Source organism: Athene cunicularia (genome assembly GCF_003259725.1).
Source record: "Athene cunicularia isolate RWA chromosome 1 unlocalized genomic scaffold, athCun1 chr1_part2, whole genome shotgun sequence".
Taxonomy (NCBI): Eukaryota; Metazoa; Chordata; class Aves; order Strigiformes; family Strigidae; genus Athene; species Athene cunicularia.
In genome coordinates this window covers 3,022,101-3,045,482 of record NW_020799092.1, presented here as the reverse complement: position 1 = coordinate 3,045,482, position 23,382 = coordinate 3,022,101, and the positions used below count along the sequence as shown (strand labels likewise).

General features: G+C 51.0%; 2 protein-coding genes across 7 annotated transcripts; one reads left to right on the top strand and one right to left on the bottom strand.

The window, feature by feature from the left end:
• The first annotated feature begins 222 nt into the window (after window positions 1–222).
• Window positions 223–4,179, top strand: CHADL (chondroadherin like). 3 transcript variants are annotated; one of them, XM_026841138.1, is made up of 6 exons: window positions 223–290; window positions 361–537; window positions 629–2,290; window positions 3,006–3,172; window positions 3,504–3,770; window positions 3,895–4,179. In XM_026841138.1, the coding sequence occupies exons 2-5, from the start codon at window positions 379–381 to the stop codon at window positions 3,727–3,729; spliced, it is 2,214 nt and encodes a 737-aa protein (XP_026696939.1). In that variant the 5' UTR covers window positions 223–290; window positions 361–378; the 3' UTR covers window positions 3,730–3,770; window positions 3,895–4,179. The 3 variants fall into 3 exon arrangements, with proteins under 3 accessions (XP_026696939.1, XP_026696940.1, XP_026696938.1); XM_026841139.1 differs by lacking the exon at window positions 3,895–4,179 and adding an exon at window positions 3,267–3,384 and having other exon boundaries at window positions 3,504–3,605; XM_026841137.1 differs by having other exon boundaries at window positions 3,504–4,179.
• Window positions 4,180–5,518: 1,339 nt separating this feature from the next.
• L3MBTL2 (L3MBTL2, polycomb repressive complex 1 subunit) lies at window positions 5,519–23,354 on the bottom strand. 4 transcript variants are annotated; one of them, XM_026868356.1, is made up of 18 exons: window positions 23,266–23,323; window positions 22,646–22,771; window positions 21,364–21,625; window positions 20,990–21,123; window positions 20,518–20,641; window positions 19,468–19,547; window positions 18,417–18,534; window positions 17,932–18,066; window positions 17,173–17,261; window positions 15,276–15,507; window positions 14,087–14,166; window positions 13,396–13,500; window positions 12,041–12,188; window positions 11,079–11,161; window positions 9,055–9,289; window positions 8,226–8,291; window positions 7,198–7,317; window positions 5,519–6,331 (listed from the first exon to the last, which is right to left on the bottom strand). In XM_026868356.1, exons 1-18 carry the CDS (start codon window positions 23,284–23,286, stop codon window positions 6,225–6,227), a joined length of 2,265 nt encoding a protein of 754 aa, XP_026724157.1. In that variant the 5' UTR covers window positions 23,287–23,323; the 3' UTR covers window positions 5,519–6,224. The 4 variants fall into 4 exon arrangements, with proteins under 4 accessions (XP_026724157.1, XP_026724160.1, XP_026724158.1 ...); XM_026868358.1 differs by having other exon boundaries at window positions 6,201–6,331; window positions 7,190–7,317; XM_026868359.1 differs by lacking the exon at window positions 22,646–22,771 and having other exon boundaries at window positions 23,266–23,354.
• Window positions 23,355–23,382: the final 28 nt, after the last annotated feature.

The following is a 23,382-nucleotide window of genomic DNA, read 5'->3' as shown; positions in this document are numbered from 1 at the left end:
AAGAGACAGGGGGGAGGTAGTGTGCTCCAAGCCAGCTCCCCATGAGTGCTCCCATGTTCCTGCCAAGCCCCTCATAGGTGCTCCCAGCTGTCCCTCGGGGAATTTAGCTAACTCAGGTAAAAGCTGTTTCCAAACAGAGGCTTGCTATCTGTGACTTTTCATTCTAAATATTTCATTTCTCCTTCTTCTGTTCTCTTCCTCATTTATAACTTGCAAAATCATGGTGTGAGAGCAAGAGACAGTGAGACCTGCCTCACTAGGTCACAGCACCCCCCCAGCACCTGCTGCTGGTAGGTGATGCTGTTTGGGGACACACAGGAGCTTGGCCCCGCTCCTGGCCTCACTGCTGTCTCTCCGCAGCTGCAGGTTTCCCGCACCATGAGGCTGTCCTGGGGGCTCCTCCTGCTCACGGTGACCCTGGCTCCAGGGGGGACGGCTGCTGCCCGCTGCCCTGCACCCTGCATTTGTGACAACCTCCATGCCCACGTCCTCTGCCTCAATGGGAACCTGACAGCCATCCCTGGCACCATCCCACAGGTGGGTGAAGGGATGGGCAGGAGACAGAGGGAAGGGGAGGTGGGGATGGCAGCCCTGGGGTAACGCAGTGTTTTATTTGTGGGTGCAACAGCTCACCAAAAAACTGGACCTTCGTGGCAACAGCTTCACAGTCATCCCAGTGGGAGCCTTCCTTGCCACCCCGTACCTCACACACTTGGACCTGCAGCGCTGCAAGGTGGAGAGGCTGGAGGAAGGAGCTTTCCGCGGGCTGGGGAGGCTGGTATACCTCAACCTGGCCTCCAATGGCATAACCCTCCTCTACCAGGAGTCCCTGGACGGGCTGTCTTCCCTCCAGCAGCTCATCCTGGAGGGGAACCGCATTGAGGAGATCCAGCCAGGTGCTTTCAGCCATCTGGGGTCCCTCACTATCCTTGACCTGAGGGCAAATGCTTTGGTTTACCTCCCAGACATGGTCTTCCAGGGTCTGCAGGCCCTCAGGTGGCTCCGGCTGTCCCGCAATGCTCTCCATGTGCTGGGCAGCGAGGCCTTCGCCACGCTGCCTGCCCTGCGCAGGCTGAGCCTAGACCACAATGAGCTGCAGGCACTGCCTGGGGAGGCCCTGGCCAGGCTGGATGAGGCCACCCGCCTGGACCTGGGCCACAACCCCATCACCTATGTGGCTGAGGAGGCCCTGGCCATGGCCTCCCTGAAGCACCTCTTCCTGGACCACGCCTCCCTCCAGGACATGGCACCCAACGCCTTTGCCCACAGCCCTCAGCTGCGCACACTGGACCTCCGTGAAAACCAGCTGCAGGGGCTGCCACCCCTCGCTGGCGTCAGGGGACTGGTGAGGGTCAGCCTGACTGGGAACCCCCTGCTCTGCTCCTGCCTTCTGCGCCCCTTCCACGACTGGCTGGTGAGGGCATGGGTGCAGGTGGAGGGGGCCTGTGCTGCACCCCCTGCCCTCCGTGGCCGGCCCCTTGACTCCCTGAGGCCCCAAGAGATGAGATGCAGTCACCCTCGGCCACCCCCCAGCCCCACCACACCATCACAACAGCCGAGAGCTGCTGGCAGTGGGCAATGCCCCCAGGGATGCACCTGTTCCCCCGATATCCACCATGGGTCCTGCAAGAACAAGGCCCTACAGAAAATCCCCCAAGGCTTTCCTAGGGACACCCGCCTCCTTGACCTGCGTCAGAACACCTTCAGGACAGTGCCACCAGGTGCCTTCCCTGGCTTGAAGGAGCTGGTGTCCCTCCACCTCCAGAGATGCAGCATCAGGACACTGCGCTCCGGGGCGCTGCAGGGGCTGGACAGTCTGGTCTACCTCTACCTCACTGACAACTGCCTCTCCACTTTGGCTGCCACTGCCTTCCAGGGGGCCCCACGGCTGGCCTACCTTGACCTGGACCGCAACACCTTCACCCGCCTGCCCACAGATGCCTTCCAGATTCTGCCCAACCTCATCTCCCTCCACCTGCAGCACAACACCATTGAGGAGCTGGCGGAGGGTGACCTGGCCGGGGCTGGGGTGCTGCGCTGGCTCTATCTTGCTGGGAATGCCATCAGGTCTGTCGCCCCCACAGCCCTAGCTCCTGCCAAGATGCTGGAGAAGCTGCACCTGGAGGGAAACTACCTGGTGGAGGTGCCCACAGCGGCCCTGCAGGGCCTGCCCTCCCTGAGTGAGCTGAAGCTGTCCCGAAACCCCATAAAGCACGTGGGGGAAGGCGCCTTCCTGCCGGTGGCCTCCAGCCTGCAGCACCTCTACCTGGACAACATGGGCCTGGAGCAGGTGTGTGTGGCTGGGGACCCATGGGGGTCAGGAGCACCACAGGGCACAGCCATAGATCCCATCTCATTCCAGGGCCCAGGGCTGGTGGCCCCTAATAGGGACATCCAAACAGATGTCCTGAACTCCCAAAGGCTTTAGGAGATGCTCCCTAGCCTGGCTGGGAGGAGAGGCTGCTTTGGGCTCAGCTGGAGCTTTGTCTTGCTCTAATCCTTCCTCCAGCTCCCCCAGGACAGCCTCACTCCCTCCAGACCTTAAGCACACCCAGTTTCAGAGGGGTCCAGACCATTCCCCAAATCACCCTCTTCCCATGGCCACTGTCTTATTTCTCCTGCTCTTATTACAAGCTGTCCTGCAGGACTCTTCACCACCATTACCCTAAATTCCTCCAGCCTCTAAAGAAAGCAGTGTTAGTACCACTCTCATAAGGACCATCCACCTTTAACAGCACCCAGAGATCACTCTAAGACCTCCTGTGGGTCACCTTCCTTCTAGGAAGACTGAGCAGGGTCTAGTGAGTCCAAAATGTGGCCAGAACTGGCTGAGTTAATTAACAGTCCCCTAGCACATGTGCTGCTGCTTAGAACAGCTCTTCCATGGGGCTGCCAGCTTCAGGACAGGCTGTCTCAGCTCCCCGGGCTGATAAGCAGTGTAGGGGCAGGGGAGCAAATCTCTGCCCGCATCCAGATGCCCCTGACACACCCTACCTTCATTGCAGATTTCCCCCGGTGCCTTTGCTGGCCTTGGTCCCAAGATCAGAAGCCTCTACCTGGAGAGTAACAAAATGAGCAACATCCCTGACATGAGCAACTTCACAGGGCTGGAGATCCTCAACCTGAGGGATGTGCCATTCCAGTGCGACTGCCAGCTTCTTCCTCTGCGCAGGTGAGTGCTGTGAGGCGGAAACAGCCCCGGTGACCTTGCCATGCCAGAGGCAGAAGCCCACAGCACACTGGCCATTTTGGGTCTTCTCCCACAGTGGCAAGATGGAGCATGTGCCTATGTGCAAGGATGGAAACAGCCTGGGCTTTCCTGGTGTAGGGAGAGCAACCACGTGCTGGGGTAGGGAGATACTCAGATAGTCAAGAGTCACCCACGTGAGACCCTGAGCAACCTGGCCTGGCTTTAAAGTGACCCACACCCACTCACAGGCCGAGTTTTGCCTCTTCCTTTGCCCCTTCCTGTTCCTTTTCCTGATCTCCTGCCATGTTTCCAGGTGGATCGACAAACTCAACCTCCGTGTAGGGGCCACCTGTGGGTCCCCTGCAGAAGCCTTGGGCCTGAAGGTGAAGCTTTCCACCACTTTCCAAACCTGCCCTGGCTGGGGCCGAGGCAAGGCTGGGGGAGCCCATCCTGACAAGATCAAGGCTGCGAGCAAGCCCACGAAGAAAAAGAGATCAGGCAAATCACCAGCCAGAGGCTTCAAGAAGAGCAGAGCTTAGGAAATGTGTGCAGGATGTCAGAGGGCTGTACCTACAGTCTGGTGAGAGCAGTTCTAGACCAGTCCCCACTGTGGTGACATGCATCTTGCACAAGGTGCAAAGGAGAGAGCCTGGTGCCACTGAAGCAATGCCGATTTGTCAAAGATGCAGGGCTTTTTTTTACAGGACCCTGGAAAGAACTGGTACAAAAAGCTTCCTAGTGTTTGCAGCATACTTTGATGACTCAAACAACCAAGCCAAATACTTGATTTATCTTCCCAAGGCTCCTTCCAGCCATGTGGAAAAGCTGGAATCTATAAGTTTGGTTTTGTTTTTAAGAGCACTGTGCTTTCAGCCCAAGATCTTGCACTGGCTCAAGTCTTAGAGCAGAAAACTTAAAAATTATCATCAGTGAACACATTGTCTGAATTCCCAACAACTCCTCACAATTAAAACATAAGTAGATCAAAACCTTTTTATTTCTTGCAAAATATTTGATCAGTGGTCCAACTGGTGGAATGGGATCACTGATCCCATAAGTGATCCCATCATAAGTGATGTGCCCAACCTATTCCCTATGACAGCCCAGGATGGGACCCCCAGGTCCCATTTTAAAGTCAGAAGTTGGTTCAAATTGAGAAGGCTTTAAAAATAACCACTTCTAGCCATTAAAGGACCACGTGGGGCACAGAACTGTTATAGAAAAGAAACAGGAAGAAGAACATCAAAGGTGTTTGGAAATTATCATCCTAAAAAGACAGGTGGCCCTACAAGTCCAGCTGTTTGGCAAGGCTGGGGAAAGGCGGCAGCCCACAAGGGAGGGGAAAGGAGAAATGCAATGAATGGCTTTGCTCTGAAATGAGATTCTCCTGCATTAAGACATCTATTGCAAGCTGGAGATAGGCAGAGCTGCCATGCCAGGCAAGCAGCCACAGGCAGGTGAGCAGGAAAGCCTGTTACACACCTTCAGTGAAAATCCCACACCCCTCATTTACTCCATCACAGTTTCCTCAGGAGCCCAGGGCCCTCCCAGGGCGTCAATTAAGGATGGACTGGGATGGCACAGCTCTCCCACCCGGTTTGACACAGATCCCCTCCACTTTTTCCACTTGTTTCATTGCTCCCCCACTGCCCTTTCCTCCCTTTCCTCTTAAAGGCTTCATTTGCTTCTTCAGAAGAGAAAAAGAAGACGACTCTGTTAATTACTCCCAGTCTCTGTCCCATGTTTTCCAGACAGTTTGCCAACTTTTTTTTTTTTTTTCATCATGAAGCAGGAACTATTTTGGCATCAGAAGCTTTTGCTTTGAAGCTTGTGGGGAAGCATGGCCAAGGCAGCCATTTTATGGCCAAGGCAGTGTCGTGGGCAGCCACCATTTCCCCATAGGGTTTGACAAGGCACTTGCCCTACAGCTGGGCAGGCCCTGCAGTGGCACGGACAGGCTGGGCACTTCCTCACCTGCAGAAAGTTCACAGGAACCTGTTACAGATTTAAACTGTTTCTCATTACTGTTGCCATACTGACCTTTCTGATTTCTGTCCTGAACTTTGATGGCCAGTCTGGGGAAAGAGAGGAATGTTACAGTTTTGCCCTAAACCAGGAAATGACATCCCCTGCCTTATCTAATGTGCTCTTGTGATACTCAACCCTTATGCAGAACTGGCAAGTAGGTAGTGGCGAGTGCCCAAAAAAACCCTGTTGTATGCCTCAAAAGAAAACCCCAAACCCAAACCACCCCAAAACACTGTTTACTTCCACCTATCCACTTACAGTTCTCTTCTCCTCCCTGTCTTGGCTAACCCTGGTATGGTGACCCAGAAAGCAATTCACAAGCTTTTGGCTTCTTCAAGTTTAATTCACAGGGCTTTAGGGTACAGATCATAAATCAAATTTACAGTAGGACTCCTAAAAAATTAAAAATTCAAACTCCTCTGTAGTTCTGGGTTCAGAAGCAGGAAGTGATGACACTCAATAAGGTCTCTTGCTCCCTTAAGAGGCATCATCACCCCATTTTGTTTTTTTCACTTTTCACCCTTCCTGTCCTGACTTTCTTGGGGGTTGCAGGGCCTAGACCAGGGAGCATGGAACCAATGTCCTACAAGGGCAAACAATTTCCTGACACATGTGACCTGCACACATCATCTCAGACTGCAGCTCGCCATCTCCAACCACAGCCGAGAACCCAAACTACCCCTTCGTGCTCTGGCAGCCTCCTTCCCCATTGGGAGCTCATTCTCAGAAAGGTGCCTTCAAAGCATGGCACACACAACCCCAGCAGCCACCCTGGTCATGCTCCTCAGCATGCCTGCGGCCTTTCTGGAGTCTGTCTCCCAGGGCTTAAAATAACAAGCCTGGGGGAAATTTTCTTGCATACCAGGAAAGCAGAGTTGTGATGTTGCAGGGCAGTCTGTCTCAAAAAAGAAGTCTTTAGTCTTCTGCTTCCCTCTGCTCAGGACTTCTCCAGAGAGCCACGAGGTGAAGCGCAGGCTGCTGTGGGCAGCTGGGGGATACTCCAGGATCAGTCTGTGACCTCCTGCTTAATGCTGCTGATGGGAACAGGAAGCTCTGTGGTTCCAAACTCTACCGAGGGGTCAATGGTTTCTTCTTTCACCTGCACTGCAATGACTAGCAACAGACAGAAAGAGGGAGGGAAAAATACTTAAGTAAAATTAACCCGTGCTGCTTGGCTCTATGTGCAGCACCCCAGAAGCAGCTCTGCTCATGCAGACACTCAAAATGCCCCAAGTTCCCAGCCACCTCCTTGAGGATCCCTTAGCCCTGTCTTGTCAGCACAAGTCTAACCATGGTCACAGAAGTGATCAGGACAGGATTAAACCCTGGCAACACTGAGCTGCCTGCTCCCAAGAACAACATCTCTTAGGGCCAATGGAGGAAAAGGTAGTGTGGTCCATTCTCTACCTGCCTGGATTCCCACAGGGTAAATGAAACCTCTAGGAGCAACAGGGACCTTCACGAAGCTCCAGCCCCACATGCACAAAGCACCTCACCCAGGGTTAGCAGGTGACCAAGCTGCCAGATGGGTCTTCTGGTCACCACACCTCTTGGTGCTCATCAAAATGGGCTGTGTTCACATGCTGCAGCAGCCTTATGGGGCCTGGGATGTGACAGCACACTTCTGACATGTCCATCTTGTCTCTCCTTCCTGACCTCACAGAACGAGGCTGCTCAGTCACCTGCTGAGGGTCTGCCTGCTCATCAGCAGTATCAAGATATCTACCCGTACTGGTGCCACCAAACCTTCTCAGGAGGTAAACTTTCCCAGGAGAAGCAGGCAAAGGCTTTCATCCACTCTCTCTCTGTCTCTGGAGGAGTGGGGAGGGACATTTGTCACAGTGCTGCCTTTCCCTGCCTGTGGGCACCCATGACTTAACAGCCAAGAGGCAGCCCAGGCCTCAGGGGCAGGGGCCAGTGGCATGCAGGGTGTATTAGAGTTGCACGTGGTTGCTGGGTAGATTAACTCACTGCCTTACTCTCATCAGGTGCTGGCTCTGGCAAAGCCTTGCTGGCAGCTTTTGCTTCTCGTTTGGTCTTCAGGGTAGGCTTCTTAACAGTCTGCTTGATGTTGCGGGTTTGGGCAGGTAACCTTTTTCCTTAACAAAGAGATAACAGAGCATTGGGGAAAAGTGTGTTTCTTTTTCCCTGGAAAAATCACAAACCCTGCTCCACTGAGAAACCACAGGCCAGGGACCAGCACAACTGACCAGCAAGCTACACAGTCATTAGCTGCCAACTGGTAACTTAACAGAAATGGCCTACTGAAGAAAAACTCTATAGTCATCTCAAAATATGCTCCTCCGTGTTCTCCTTCATTAAAGGCAAGGCACTTCAGCACATGCTTAACTTCCAAGGAGCAGGTCCTGTTGGAATCAGTCTGGAGTCAGCTTTGCTTACCTGTCTGGGTCTAGTCATAGGCAATGACATTGCAGCATTAATGTTTTTATTTCTACATGACGTTTTATTTAGGTTGAACGTCTTTATATTCTTTAGATGTCCTTTCGTCTCCACCCCCCAGGAAGGAATTTCTTGCCTGTCTACACATGATTTGCCACAGCTACTGCAACAATGATGACAACAACAAAATGGAACAATAACATGGTCCAGTCCCACTACTGGCCTCTTCAGCCATTTTGAGGCCTTCTCTCTCTCAGCACAAAGCAGGCAGGGTTGCTCTCCTGCTACCCTCCAGCTGCAGCAAACAATCTCCCTCTGACCACGGACACAATAGGGTAAGCAGCACAACCTCTCCTGGAAACAAGTGCCATCTATACCTTGGCCAACAGAAAACAGACTACAAAACAGATCCTTCCCACACACAGAGCTCTGCTCTTTCAGGTAATAGGGCAGTTAAAGATGAAGTTGTGTTGTCAAACCCACAGGTGACTGAGGGCATCCACAAGACAAGGCCTCTCTCTCCTGCTCTTATAGGACATGGACAGAGTTCCTCTAACTGGGCCCAGCCTGCGAGCGAGCGGGAGGGCGCTAATCAAACATAACTCACTCTTCTTTCCATAGGGTTTCTTCTTCTTCTTGGGCACCTCCTTGGCCTTCACTGGAGTTGTGGGCTCTGTCATGGAGACGAGAGGGAAACGAAAGCCAAGTCCCATAACCAGTAGGTAACTGGGATGAAGTGACATAAGCGAGAAACAAGATATACCCGTCCCCCCGAGCCAATGCCCTCTTCCCAAGACAGCCAGCTGAGGGGAAAGCAAGGCTCTAGCGTAGATGCTGCCTGTGCTTCCAGGCGAGGGCCCAGGGTGGCAGGCTGGGGCAGCATAGGGGAAGAGAGGCCCAGTAGAGATTTGGCAGGGGCAGTAAAGAAACAAGATTCATAGCTTGGGACAAGAAGGAAAACATCTGCAAAGGTGAGGCAGTGGCCTCCCTGTGACAAGGGAAGGAATAAACTCTTGAGAGGGATGCTCTTGCCTTTTACAGACAGAGTCAGTGAATTGATGAGAAAAGGGAGCAGGGGCCGAGCTCCCCTTGCTACCTGGCTGAGGTTGTAGGTACGCTTAGTAAAAGGGAGCTGTGCAGGGACAGGACTGCCTGGAACTCTGCCCGACTTCATCAGGAGCAATTCTCTGTTGGTATGCAGGTGGGGGAACAGAGCCAACCTCCAATCTCGGGCTGTTTTCTCCCACCACAGATTCCTCCCTCTGCCAGCTGTTAGAATGTGTGGCAGCAGAGGATGACCTATGGTAGCCAGTGCAAATCAAGGAGGCAATTTTCTCCTCCCTACAAGGCTCAAAAAAAGGAGAAGCCACTCACAGAGCAGGAGGAAGGAAACCTTTGCCTCCAGCATTAGAAACCATAGTAAAATCTTCACTCACCTGGAACAACAGGTGGTTGAAGCTGGTAGCCTGTCAGCTCGCACCACCCCACAGGATAAATGTCTGGAGACTCGCAGTCCACCCACTGGTCATACTCATTGTCCCAGCCATCAAAATGGATGCTAAGGAGACGGTGGACTACACGCTTCACTGTGGCCACGCAGATGAGCCGGGGCTCCATCAGGTCCACTGCTTCCACCTTCATGCCTGCCTTGAAGCCATGGTTTGGGCAGTCCTGGGTGCAGAAGAAATTAAAAGAAAACCCGAGGCCATTGCACCCAGTCCAAACACACATCTGGCCACCAGCACCCTAGAACAAGCTTGTCTCCAGCTTAAAGCAAGCAGAGAGAGAACAAACCTACAGACATGCAACAGAATCAGACAGGCAGACACCAGAAGGGGGCACACATGACCAGATTTGGGGTGAGCTGTGTCCTTAAGGAATCTCAGCCCAGCCTTTGGAAACACGATCCTGACCTAGGAGGAGCAGCAGACAGCAGTTAAGGGACACCTGATCAAACCTGTTAGCCTGAGATAGCCCTGGAAAATCAGAAAGCACAGCACAGGCCCAGGTGCTGCAGCAGTGTTGCTGATGCAGAGCAGACCCCCTCCACCCAGATGTCCACAGGCAGTAAGCGCTGCAGAACCCACCAGGAACCTGAAGCTCCTGGAAACACTAGAGGATCACAGGTCACACTCAGAGGGACCAAGATACCATTATATCCACAAGGGCATGATGCTGCTTGTCCTGATTAGCCAAAAAGGGCCTTTACTTGGAGAGTACATAATCCTGTGTCTTCAGGTCTCCTTAGAAGTGCTGACTGACAGCCCAGTACACACTGGATATTGTCTATCCTGACTTCAGGAAGGCTTTTGACAATATCTCTTATAAGATCCTCATAGAGAAGCTGATGGAAGTATAGGCTGGATGAGGAGACAGTGAGATGGACTGAAAACTGGCTGAGTGACTGGCCCAGAGGCATGACGTCTAGCTGAAGGCCAGTAATCAGGAGTGTACCCCAGGGGTTAATACTGGATCCAATCCTGTTCAACATCTTTGTTGAGTACCATGTCAAGCTCGGCACGTTTGCTGGTGGTACAAAACTGAGAGGAGAGACTGATATATAGAGGGTTGTACTGCCATCCAGAGGAACCTTGACAAGGTGGAGAAATGGTCTGGCAGGTACCTCATGCAGATCAACAAAAGGAAATGTGAAGTCTTGCACCTGAGAAGGAACAACCCCAGGCACCAGCCTATGTTGGGGGCTGAGTGGCTGGAAAGCAGCTTGGCAGAAAAGGACCTAGGGGTCCTGGTAGACACCAAGTTGAATATGAGCCAGCCACATGCCCTTGGGACAAAGTCAGCTAATGATGACCTGAGCTGCATTAGGAGGAACATTCCCAGCAGAGCAAGGGAGGTGATCCCTCCCCTCTACTCAGCTCTGATGAGGCCACACCTGGAGTACCACGTCCATTTCTGGGCTCCCCAGTACAGGAGAGACATGGATATACTGGCAGAGTCTAGCAAAGGGGCATGAAGATGATGAGGGGACTGGAGCATCTTTTATATAAAGAAGCTGAGAGAGCTAGGACTGTTCAGCCCAGAAAAGAGAAGGCTCAGGGGGATCTTATCAATGTGTATAAATGTCTGAAGGGAGGGTGGAAAGATGGAGCCAGACTCTTCTCAGTGGTGCTCAGGGATAAGACCAGAGGCAATGGCCACAAACTAAACCACATGAAGTTCCCTCTGAACATCAAGAGCCACTTTTTACTGCAAGGGCAACTGAGCACTGGCACAGATTGCCCAGAGGACTTGTAGAGTCTCCATCCATGGAGATATTCAAAAGCCATCCGGACACGGTCCTGGACAACCTGCTATAGGTGACTGTACTTGAGCAGGGGTGTTGGACAAGATGACCTCCAGAGGTCCCTTCCACCTCAACCGTTCTGTGACAGCCAGGGCTCTTGTACTCCTCTTTGCTGACTGCAAGCATCCCTACATATTTCTTCCTGTCAGCACTCACTGTGTTGAAGAGCCGTGCTGGAACAGGTCTTGCTTTAGTCTTTTCCAGGTAACTTTCCCAGTTGAAGGTCTTTGCATCTTGCCCTGCAGCAAGAAGAAACAGTAAGAGGGGAAAAAGCAGTCACTGCATAGATGAGCTGGGGGAAAAGGCAGAATAGGTAGGAAAGAAGCATAGCAACTGATTGCAAAGTAATTGCACGAACCACCATGTACAGCCTGATCTTGGCCATAAATCTAGTGCACAGATTCCATGGCAGTCCAGCACCACCCTCCAGCGGGCAGATACTGAAGCTGCAACTCTGATCGTCCATGTCAGTCATATATCCAGACCACAGAGAAAGATGAGGAGAAGCAGCAGGCATAAAGAAGTATATTCAAACCACACCACTAAGACCAGTCTTTCTCCCACCGGCAGGAACATCAAAGGAAGACAGAACAGCACTGCACAGAGGTGCTGCAACACAGAAATTCAGAGCAGGCCTTTTTGGGTATGACCATATGAGGCAGTAAAAACATTCCAATGGTGATTGCCTCTCAGGATCTTGCAGAAACATTGGTCTCAGATTCATTCTTACAAGAAGAACAGAGGTGACTCTGGCCACTTTTAAGTACTGAGTCATGCAGCAATGGCTCTACTTATCCTTTCGTATCCTTCTTGTCTTTCAAACCTTTGACTTTTGTTCAGTTTGAGGACTGTACTCCTCTCCCACTGATCCACCAGGAGCTAACCACCATGACAGTAAAGCCCTCTGGAGATGTCATTTCTTTCCAGAAAGTACCAAGACTTAGTATACAGGCAGAGCCCAAATCGACTGGCTCTCTGAACCAGCCCTATCTCCCTGAAAAACAGGCAGATTGGGACCTTGTGATTTTGATTGATCTGAACCTGACATCTCTCAGAAAAGCAACGCCCAGCAGATTCTGCATGCAGGTTTGTACCCCAGGGCAGAGTCCGAATCTTACCTTTTGGAGGGGTCAGATCAATGTTGTTCTTCTGACAGAAGTTGACAGGGAAGATGGCGTGCGAGGAGGCATGATAGCAGAACCAGTCAGAGCCATCATCAGACGTGGCTCCATCAATGCTGATCATGAGATACCCATCCAAGAGGACCTGAGATGGGAGTGAAGTGAATGAGTGTAGAGCTTCACTTGCTCTAAAACCTCTCCTCTCAAAGGATCCCCCCCAAGAGTCCCCATAGATGGATCACAATTGCCACTAGATAGTAAAATGCAATGTTATATGCTTCAGGGCAGGTAGTAGCTTCTCCTGGTATGTTAGTCAGCACAAACTAATCCCCAAAGCAGCAATTTCTGCAGGACTGGGAACACCACTAATAGCCTTGTGAAAAAGATTCAGCCATAAACGGTCAGGAGCTCTGTTCTCCCTCAGAAACAGACTTCATTGGCAGCCCAGAGACTGTCTACACAGGCCAGGTCACAAATTTATTACTGGGCAGAAGGGAAGGTCACTAACTTCAGACCTGCCACTTCCTACAGCAACAAGACTTGTCCCATCCTGTCACTCACTGGTAATTGGTGCCTACCAAATGTGATAGGCATGTCTGCCCCAACTGCTTCACATTTCCAAGCAATGGCTGAAGGGAATATTTTACAGACACAAAGAACCTTTCCTAGCATGCCCCTGCCAAACCCCAAGTGTCAAAGTCCTGTGCTTGGGTTCTATGAGGGAAAACAGCTTCTTGAGGGAGCAGTAAAAGCCCAAGTCGACGCTATACTTTAGGACATGCAACACCACCTCACTGAGGAAAGCGGCCAAACAATTTACTTCCCAATACTAGCACGGGAGTAGAGCTCATTACCCCACCTCATCAAGAGAGGCTGCAGGAGACATGTTCATCCTCAGCTTCCTATACCAGTAAATGCTGCCCATAGAGGTACACCCCATTCCCCACACAGAGGTCACACCATAACTCTTCACCTCTCCTTTCTCTCCTCAAAGTAGCACTATAGAGGCCTCTCTATGCACGCCAAGAACCGGAGAACAAATCTTCCCTACTGCATGCCTAAGGGTGATGGAAGGGTAGCTGTCAGTCACAAGCACTGGACAGTTAGCTTGCAGACCAAGCGTCCTCATCTTCATGCTGTCCACTTATGCACACATGAACAACTGTGGGTGTCATCAGCTTCTTGGACCTCTGAGGTAAGGCCTCAACTCCCTCCACACATCAGTTGTCTACCTTTCTTGACAGCCCTCTCCTCTCCCTCATCCTACCTGGTCTTATTCATTTGCAGAGACCTGAGGAGAGACTGGGTTATCTCAGGTACATAGTAGACCCACTTCTACACACTGAACTTACCTTGCAAACAGTTGCCACACAAATGTTGCCCAGATTCAGGGGGTCAATGGCCTCCAGTTTCATGCCTTCCTCAAACCATCCACCTTCAGCATAGACAGCTCGTACCTAAGGGAGACTCTGATATACCATGTGCTTTTAGGGGTATGGGACAGCCCCCTACCAAGTACACCAAACGCAAATAGCATTAGAGCTTCTTGGCTCAACCCAAGTTGGGAGGGGATAGAAGAAATATTACAAGAAATACAAAGAGGCAGCCAAATCAATGCTGTGTTTGTGTCAGCAACTTCCTGCCAAGGCTCTGGTCAGTCAGAGAGCAGGCTCAGCCACTGCTCCACAGCAAAGCAAGCCTCCTTCTCACCTCAGTCCTTAGTAGTATGGTCCAGCTCCTTGTTGGAACTGGTTTCTCCCATGCAATCATCCTTCCTCTCCAACTCAAAGCTCCAATCAACTGCTTGACCTTCAGCTCAGTCCCTCAATCCGTTACTGTCTTTTAGTTCTTTAATTTTCCAATTTTGCCCTGCCCCTGCCCAACCACAGCCTTGACACCCCAAACACTCCACTGCCCTATAGCTGCAAGAGAGACAAATGAGCCAATCTCAACAACCCACCCAGCAGCATATATGGCCAAAGAAGGAAGCGGTATCACTGCATCCTCTGCTGTGGCCAACACACAAAGGCAGACTTGTCCTACCTTCTTAAACAGATAGGGGACAGCATCACAGTAAATCTTCCGGAAGGTGGGATGGTTTGCCATGTCACTGCGTTTTTCTTCTGTGAGGAATAGAAGAAACAAAGACAGGTAAGAAACCTGCAGCAACTGCAGTAAGAAAACACAGCAGTTATTAATTCCCTGGTGTCCTGGTTCAGCTAGGATAGAGTCAAGGTTTCCCCAGCAGAGAGAGAGGGGGAAGGGATCTCCAGCCGGGTTATTCATACCACGCTGGTGTCAGGTCCAGGGGCAGAACCTTTTCACCTTGCTCTTTGGCGGGCTCAGTGGCGGAAACCTTTCTTTCCATAAACCAGCTAGTGGTATTTCTCTGTATATCGTTTGTCTTGTTCACTGTTATTGCTGTCTATTGTTGTTACCATTGATACTGTTGTTGTTCAGATTGTTCTATCACTCTGTTGTATTAAATTTCTTGTTATTTTAGCCGGGGTCTGTGTTTAACTCCCAGCTCGACTGGCGCGGGTGGGGGAGGGGCAACGGCAACGTGCTCTCTGATCCCGGCAAGGCTTAAACCTGCACACCTGGTGAGAGCTCAGCTGCTATAAAAGACCTAGATCAAAGACCGTGAGAAGAGTAATAAAAAGACAGGTCAGTCCCTCTACATCTTCTCATAACATGGACTGTGATGTAGGGCCTGCTCAAAAAGCAGATGGCTGAGCTTCCTCAGCACTACTGATAACACCTCTACCTACAGCTATAATTACCAGGGAGAGGCAGCAAGGAAGGCAGACACAACCACAATGATCAGCAAGGCCTGAGTCTTGTTTTTTAGTGCCAGTCTAAGCTGATCAACAATTCCTCTCTGTAAAGTCCAGAAAAATAACCTGATGGCATCCAGTCTTACAGAAGTCATCATGATCCTCAAAAAGACTATAAATATCTGTGATGTTGCAAACTGCATTCTCACACTGCAGGGATAGACTACCTGCTTCGGGTAAGAAACCCTACAGTTCCCCTGTCCTGACCTGTGGCAGCAGATCACTGGGCTTTTATTTATCCAGGGGAAAAAATAGCAGACACGTGACTATGTCGACTTCATCTGTCAGATCCTGGGGCAACTGCCTGGCTCTCAGCATGTCAGGATCGGTGTAAACAGCAGGGTCCAAGAAGTTCATAGCAAATCAGAAGATGCCTGTGGCAGCCTGATCCCTACCCGTCTTCTTCATGCTGTGGCCCACTCTCCGTGACCAGCCTACAGGATGGATGAGGGGACTCCACATGTGGCACCAGAAGTCATCATCGCTGTAGCCATCCTCATAGAGGAGTCTCAGTCTGCCCCCAATCACAGTGTCCACCACTGCCATGCGTGTCCGGGACACATGGTTCTTATCCACAACCTCCACGCGCATGCCCTGCCGGAACGGGTACTTCATGCTCTCTGCCATCTGGCAACAACCAACAGAAGAGATGAGATCAATCGCACTTAGTGTTTTTCTTCTCCAAACACTTCAGAGAATAGCTTTCCCCACAGACATGCTGGCCAACCCCCTGCACTGCCCAAGTCTGGCTGGGAGACACCTCTGAGAAGGGATGCATGGTAATGGGTTCAGCAGGGGGACAGGGAGCTGCCAACCCCGTGCTTGACAGCACAGTTGGACACATGCACCCTAAGTCTCCCCTGTCCTGGGACTCCATAAGAGCTACCCCCACTCCAGTCCAGCAGTTTGCTCAGCCAGCATTTTGTGTGAATGTTCCGAGTGCAAGAAACAGATGTCACTTCTGTTCACCAAGAACTGAGTGAGGAACTTTACACCTTTTTCAGGCATGAAAGAGACTGTAAGGGTTTCAAGGCTGGAAGCAGTTAGAGGTGTAGCTTCCCAAAGGGGAACAGGATTTTCAGTTGACTTTAATAGAAGTTAGGCACTTATTTTTACCTTTTTACTCTGATCAGAGGTTGAGCAACATGATCTGCCAACTCCACCTCCAATGACAGTTTCTCTACAGACTGACCCAAAGGCACAGGCACATAAAGAGTCACTGGCTGCCTTCTGTTTGAGGGGTTTTTGTTTGTTGTTGGGGTTGTGGTTTGGTTGGGTTTTTGGTTTTTGGGTTTGGTGGGTTGTTTTTTTTTTTTTGAGACCGTCAGTTTGCTGATACAGCCTAGCCCTACTCATCTGCAAATACCCAGAGGTGTTTATAGAACACCTGACATTTTGGCACTGTGATCCCAGAATGCTGTGCAGCAAGTAGGAACCACAGCTCAAAACAGACTCAGACACCCGAATCAGCCTATACCTGAATCCAGAAGAACATTTAAGGTAAGGTCTTCCCTTTCCACTTCCTGATCATTAGGTGGGAATGGAGATGCAGAGGGGAGAAAGATACTGACACCACGTATGTCCCTCTACCACTTCCCTTCCATGGCATGAGCTTTCAGCTACAAGTTGTGGCCCAGGAGAAAGCAGCTATGAACATGCTCTCACCTTTCTGAGAAGCAACAAGGGAAACACCAACTACATCAAGGCCTCCAGCTCAGTGTCACCAATTACCTTACACACAGAAAAACCCATCACCTGCATTTCAGCCTGCATTCTCTGGGACCATCTTTCTTATCTGTAGTTCCCAAAGCTGCCAGCCACAGAAGAGCCTCTTTTCCCCAGCAAGGTCTAACCTCAGGGCAGGCTACATGAAACTCTCACTCCCTGCAAGCTGTTGTGCTACCAACACTTAGGCAAAGGTTTTTGACTCTCAGAGCCATTCCCTGACAACAGGGCAGAGAAAGGCCAGGTTGGAGTGGCCTCTCCCTTCCACAAAAGGGCAAACCTCACACCCAGTATTTTCCAGCAGACTATACGACAACAGCTTTTAAAGCCCATCTATGACCCAAAGGAGAAACAGTTGTGCTGACAGAGTATGGAGACTGCCATTATCCACAGCACCATGACAAGTATCTTAGGAGCATGGGGAAGCACTCACTGCCCCTGCCCTGCCCAGATTTCAAGCAGGCACATAGAAGTTGCACAGATCAGAACCAGAAGAGACGTGTTGCACGCACATTTCTTGGCTTCTGCTTCATTTCCACACCTAAAATGACAGCCTTCCACATTTACCTTGATGTGGAAATCCACAGGGATGGTCCTGGCTCCCACCAGTTTTTTCATGAGGTAACTTCTCCAGTCAGTGTACTTGGCATGGATAGCTATATACACACAGGGAAAAAGCGCAGGAATTACACCACCACACTACACCTTTCTTTCTCTCTGAGAGTCCATTTGCATTAAAAGGTCTTTTTCACATTCAGATCCTGTACCTGCTCTCAGGTAGACCCTGTTCTGCAAGCTTGTCCACACAACTGGCTGCAAGGGATCAACATTACAGAACAGCCTAGGCCACACAGACACCCAACTCCACTGATCTAGATGTGGAAGTGGTATTACAGCAAAACCATGTGAGCCATACCAAGCAAATCTCAGCTTGCCAGAATTCTGCTAAACTGGCATCTGTCTCTGAACTGCTAGCTGAGAAGGGACTGGAGCCACTGCACTCCCCAGAGACACTGTCCAAGATGTAGGAACAAAAAGTTCCCCCACAAGTTAAGCCTAGCCCCCATGTGGGTCAGAAGGAGGAACAGCCACCTGCATTAGCCTCTGTCTATAGGTCTGAGACCAGCTCTGCATCCAGCACCCCCAGGATCAACTACAGGGGAGATGCAGAAGGAGCAGTCCAAGCAGTCTCCAGCTTCCTGAAGCCAATGAATTAACCATTCTTTGTAACTCAGAGCACAAATTGAGCTGTGATCCTACATGCAGTGGGACCACCTGTCCCACTGTGCTAGGCATAAACCAAGGCTCCTCTTGCCCCACACTCACTTTGCGGTGGTACCAAGATTTTGCTGTTGATGGCACACCAGCCAATGGGGTGAATATCCACTGTGCCCAAATTGCACCAGAAGTCATGGCCAGCATCATTCTCAAAGCCCTCATATCGCAGGAGGGCTCTGTACCCTGTCAGGATAGAGCAGACAACAGAGAAAGGCATTAGAGACCAAGAATTTATCCTCTCCCCTGTCAGGCACCAAAGGCTTAGTCCCTACAGCATGGCCTTCAGACTTCTGCATAAATGATCAGAGCTTCTCCAGCCATTCTGAAGGCAGAACCATCCTCGCAAAGAGCCCCGCAACCAGAAGAGGAACAGATACTGGTTTCCTCCCACCCCTACACCGTATTTCCTGTTCCAAAAATCTTTCAGCAGTTGCAGAGCTCCAAAGAGCTGATGCTTTGCTTGACTTGGCTCTCTAATGCTTCCCTCAGAGGTTAGCCATCCCCAGCTGTCAGGAATTACATTGGAGACATACCTACAGTCTGGATGACGGATGCAATCCAGTACACACGGCTGGGGAGCACGGCATCACCATTCAGCACTTCCACTTTCATACCTTTCACCACATCATCCCACTGATCAAAGAGTGGCACCTGAAGGATTGAGGCAGCCATGTTGGGAGAGGGATGTTGACAGTTAGAGTGGCAGTTAGAGCTCAGGCTCTTGTTCTAACTTTCAGAGATATGTTTTAGGCAATTACACTTTCACCTTAGGCCCAGGTTTGCATGCCTTACCCTTCCTATATATATATATATATATATATACACCAACAGCTTGAAATGCAACTGAACTGTCCCAGTATCTCACTGGGGTGTTCACAGAGGACCCCAAAAGGCAGAACACTGCAGAGCAACACAAGTATTTCACTGCCAGCTGTCCTATTATCCCAAAGTAGCTGCTCTCATTCCTCTAAGGTATCAAAATCCCTAACCATCAAATTGCCATGTCCTCCTCAAGAAAAATAAAATATGGTTAGTGTTATCACAGACCACAACTCAAAAGGAACATATCGAATGAGTTTTAATATACAGAGATGCTGGGCATGCTATAATACCTAAGAATTGCCATATTGCCATTTTTCCACCCATCTGCCTTGGCTACCACATGGACTGCAAATCATGATAGGAACCAGGCAGGCTGGAGGGTCAGCTACTGCCAGGCCCACATAAGCTGAGTTCCTCCCTGTACACCACCCTGGGTTGTGCTCACCAACAAAAACTGCAAAAGCAACCAGGAGGTTTCTGCTGTCCCCACCCCAGTCATGACTAATTCTGTCCCCAGCCAGCACTGGGCCATCAACATCAGCAGCGCTTTTATCAAGGACCTCTCTGCTTCCTCCCCCAAAACTCCTGGTCCCTCTGTGGGACTCCCATTCTTAGCTGTGAGAAGCCCCAGCTTCTTTCCTTGCATCAGCTAGGCTCAATAGCCAGCTCCCCAGGCGTCTCCCCACCACTTGTCACAGGAGTACATGGCCCCGTACATAAGATATGCCCTGTGCACACTGTGAGGCACAGCAAAGAACTCACGTGTTTGAAGCAGCTGACAGGAGCTGCCTTGAAACCATGCTCTTGCAGGTACTTTCCCCAGTCAAAGCCCAGGACAAGTGCTATAAGCAGACATGAGAGCAGATAATCAGGTGAGATTATAGAAAAGGCACAGAGTATCAATTACCTCCGGACTACATCTTGTAGCCACATTGTGACCTGCTCTGGGACAGAGCCCTCTGTCCCAGCACACAGGGACTCTGCATTCCACTGTACTTTCCCTGTTGGGGAACTAGATTCTACGAGTGCACGGGAATCAGCCCCCACCAGAGGCACAATATATCATTAATCAACCCTTGCTGTCACTTGCTTTTGAAGAGGTGGGGGCAGGAGGGGCAAGAAAAGGGGTCAAATCCAGCCCAGGGCTCAAGCACTCCACAGAGAGTGAAGAATGTATCCTGTCAACCACTTAGCAGCTTTGCTTCTCAGCAGCGACACTGCAGGGTCATATCAGCAGCACCTGCTTCCCCAGAGGGTGCTGAGAAAATCAGAGTGAAGCACTGAGATATTAATCCCACAGTCCTGCCTGATCCAAGGCTACAACTCTACTCGTGTCAGTCTTCGCAGGGATCAAACCTGCTGGGGCTCACTTTTGCCTGAACTCCAGCTTGCTACTCCTTCAGCTGCAGTGACTGGTTGTTCCTCAGGGTGATCAGTGAGTGACTCGGGTTAAGTATAACTCCCCACAGGCAATGGGGCAGCAAATGGCTGGGAGCAGCAGGACACATTTAAGTTAGTTTTGCCAGCAAAAGTCAGCACCTCATGTGACTGTGACTACAGAGGTTACACTCCAGGTCAAGTTGCATGAGAAATGAGGATAAGGCTGCAATAGTGAATGAGTAGGAACACATCAGGGCTTCATTAGCACCAGCTGTCATGCCCTCTGTCCTGCCAGCCTGTATCAGAGCAATCCACACACCTTGTTTCAGTACCATAGGTGAAAAAGAGGACTGTAGAGATTACAGCCCTTCAGGTGTCCCCAGCTGCTGTGGATCCAGCAGCTGCACCTCCTCACACCTCACCTACACTCACCATCTTGGCCTGTCAGTGTCCCATCTGCCAGCTGCCCTGTACCCTGCGAATGGAGGAAGGCCCCGATCTTGGCCGACCAGGCTGCCTTGTGCAGAACTTTAGCTTTCTTTGTTGGTGGCTTCCCCTACAAAAGAAGGAACATTAGGAACATGAGTGGCACTGGAAAGAAAGCCAGTCCCTGCAACTGGCTAGCAGGGCATGCTTCTCTTCTTTGGGCGATTTTCAGGTTACTACAACTTTTACTAATGCTCACAGGAACAAGAAGAAACAGCAGGCAATATATCAAGGTGCCCTTCCTCAGCTTCTAGGGAGCACCACCTTTCATCTGGCATGTGTTCTCTGGGGACTTCAGGCAGGAAGAATAAACCACTGGTAATGGCAGTCTGATTTTTAATTACAGAGCAACCACCCACCCCTGTGCACAGGCATATCCTGCTCCATTCCCTGGGAAGAAGGAAGGGTTTTGATTCACCTGCAGTCTGGCCAGGATGCTGGCCTTCTTGGAGTTTGAGGAGTAGCTTCTGGAGCAGGAGACACTGCAGAAACGTTTGGTCTTGGAGAAGAAAGCCTCCCTTGTACCCACAATCCCACACATCTCGCAGACAGCTGAGAGAAGAAAGGCACAAAAATGTAAGCAGTTGGCAGGGTTGATGCACTACAAGGACAGAAATTAGCCCAAGTAACCCTCTTTACAAACAGCAGTTCTCCCATGTAACCCAGAAAATGCACTCTCAGTTCACTGGTGCTCCCAAGCATAATCAAAGACCATACACCCTTCAGCTCCCCCAGCCCTTGTTCTTTCCATTGTACACGTGTTTTAGGTAGAACATGCAGGCAGTGCAGTACCTGGCTCGGAGCCACTGTCCTCTGTGAGTCGGCCTGTGGACAGTTGGTGCACAGGAGAGGTTGGAAGCTCTCCAGCCTCCCGGTCTGCCACCTCATCATCACTAGATTCATCCAGACAGGAGCTGCTGTCACTGCCCATGCTGCTGTTGTAGCCTCGGAAGCTGTCATAACCCCCAAAGATGTCCAATTCATCCTCCTCCTCCTCGCCTTCCTCCTCCATCCGCTCCAACGATGAAGTTTTGTGGCACAAGGTAGACACTGACTGAAAAAAAGAGACAGGCTGCTTTGAAACAGACATCTTATACCACACTCCACAATAAAACTGCCTTCATTGCCAGCGGGGGCCTCTTGGACCAGGCAGAGGCCTTGGGGTGAGAATGAGTCCACATAACAACCCTAAAGGCAGGAGTGAATCCCTAGCAGGGAAGCTATTACCACCACAACAGGTCTCTTTACAAATATTTCACAGGCTGCATTCTGCTACCCAAGAGAAAACAGACAAGACACAGAGCTGCAGCACATACAAAAAATCTGGAGGAATTTGGAAATAATACAGGGAACTACACTGCCATGCTGATGAAGACAGAGGAGACTGCATCTTCCCAGGCACTGTCTCTCCCAATATAGTTGTACAGCACAGCAATGCAGACACCATCAACATTAAAGTCACTGCAAACTTCTAGCACAGAGTGTAAAGCTGTACACTCTGGCCACCACAGCTCACAAGACCAGTACAGCCTGGATGTCAGCAGGACAAACTCAACTCTGGAGAAAGTTCATGTTCTTTGGCAACTCCATAGTCCAGAGCTGACCTCTGTTCAGAAGCTGCATCAGCAGGATGACAGAACAACATTTGTTAAAAGCTTTTGCCTACAGCCAGATGTCTCCACAACTAAAATCCACACTACCTCTTCAGTACTTGCTGTTACAGCAAGATTGCAGAGAGGCAGTGACTGAAGAAAGAGTACAGAAGTCCAGTGACTCTTTCTCAGACTAGAAAAAAAAATCTTAAACTGAGCTCCAGTTAAGTGCAAAAGAAGCTGGGAAAATGTGTTAGCAACTCATGAAAGAGCAGCAAGGAGTCATCATCAGCACCGGGAGTGATGGAACAGACAGGTAGACTGGAAGAGCCACACGAGGCACCAGGATACAACTGTTCATCCAAGCAGGCAACAACAAAAGATCAGCAGCAAGTCCATCATCTTCTAGTGCTAAATTCCCTCTGATTCCTGGCTCCTGGGTATTATTATAGACTTATGAACAGGAAAGTCAGACCACTCACTTCTGCCTCACATCCTCCCTGGCTTTCACACAAAACAGACCCAAGGTACCCAGGTTGTTCCCTGAAGACAGAGTTGGGTCTCCTGCAGATCCACATCTTCAGACAGCACTCCTGACATCTGAAATCCTGAACTCCTCAAAAAAAAAAGCACATTCATCTTTCTCACCGTTATCTGGCAGGTACGCCTTCCTTCCTCGTAGGAAGTGATTATCTTTGGCTTGTTACTCTTCCACAAAACGCGAATGAAACCTGGGACATGCTACAAGTTCCCAGGGCTGACAAGCAAGGACGGCACCACTCACAGCTTGCTTAGAGAGACAAGGGGGACGCAGAGACCCGAATCAGACCCATCAGACCCTCCAGCACTAGCCCGACCCCGGCAGCGCGGAAGCGGGGCTGGCAGCCACAGCGGGCACCACCACTACACGACGGCCGGGAGAAGGCGGCCCAGCGCTCCTCGCCCCCTCCTGGCCAGCCGCTACCCCCCGTACCACACCGCAGCCGTTACCCGCTAAAACAGCCCGGGCCTCAGGGCAGCGGGCGGCCCAGCCCAGTGTCCCAGGGATTTCCCCAGCACCCTGCGGCCAGCCCCGCAAGAGCCACAGCACGTCTCCGCTCACCTCCCCACGATCCTGCTCCATGGCTCCCGGGACGCTGCCAGCCCGCCTCACGCGCGAGGCGTCCCCCGCTCAGCGGAGCATCCGATTGGTGGGAGCCGGGAAAAGAGAGCCAATCAG

What these genes read in the sequence shown, in the direction of transcription:
- CHADL (XM_026841138.1), top strand. Translation starts at nt 379, where the DNA reads ATGAGGCTGTCCTGGGGGCTCCTCCTGCTCACGGTGACCCTGGCTCCA. An exon ending in TCCCTGGCACCATCCCACAG is followed by an intron (nt 538 to 628) that starts GTGGGTGAAGGG and finishes TGGGTGCAACAG; the next exon opens with CTCACCAAAAAACTGGACCT. An exon ending in CAGCTTCTTCCTCTGCGCAG is followed by an intron (nt 3,173 to 3,503) that starts GTGAGTGCTGTG and finishes CCATGTTTCCAG; the next exon opens with GTGGATCGACAAACTCAACC.
- L3MBTL2 (XM_026868356.1), bottom strand. Translation starts at nt 23,286, where the DNA reads ATGGAGCAGGATCGTGGGGAG. An exon ending in GCATCCTGGCCAGACTGCAG is followed by an intron (nt 20,642 to 20,989) that starts GTGAATCAAAAC and finishes CTTCTTTTGTAG; the next exon opens with GGGAAGCCACCAACAAAGAA. An exon ending in GAAACCCTATGGAAAGAAGA is followed by an intron (nt 7,318 to 8,225) that starts GTGAGTTATGTT and finishes CTCTTTGTTAAG; the next exon opens with GAAAAAGGTTACCTGCCCAA.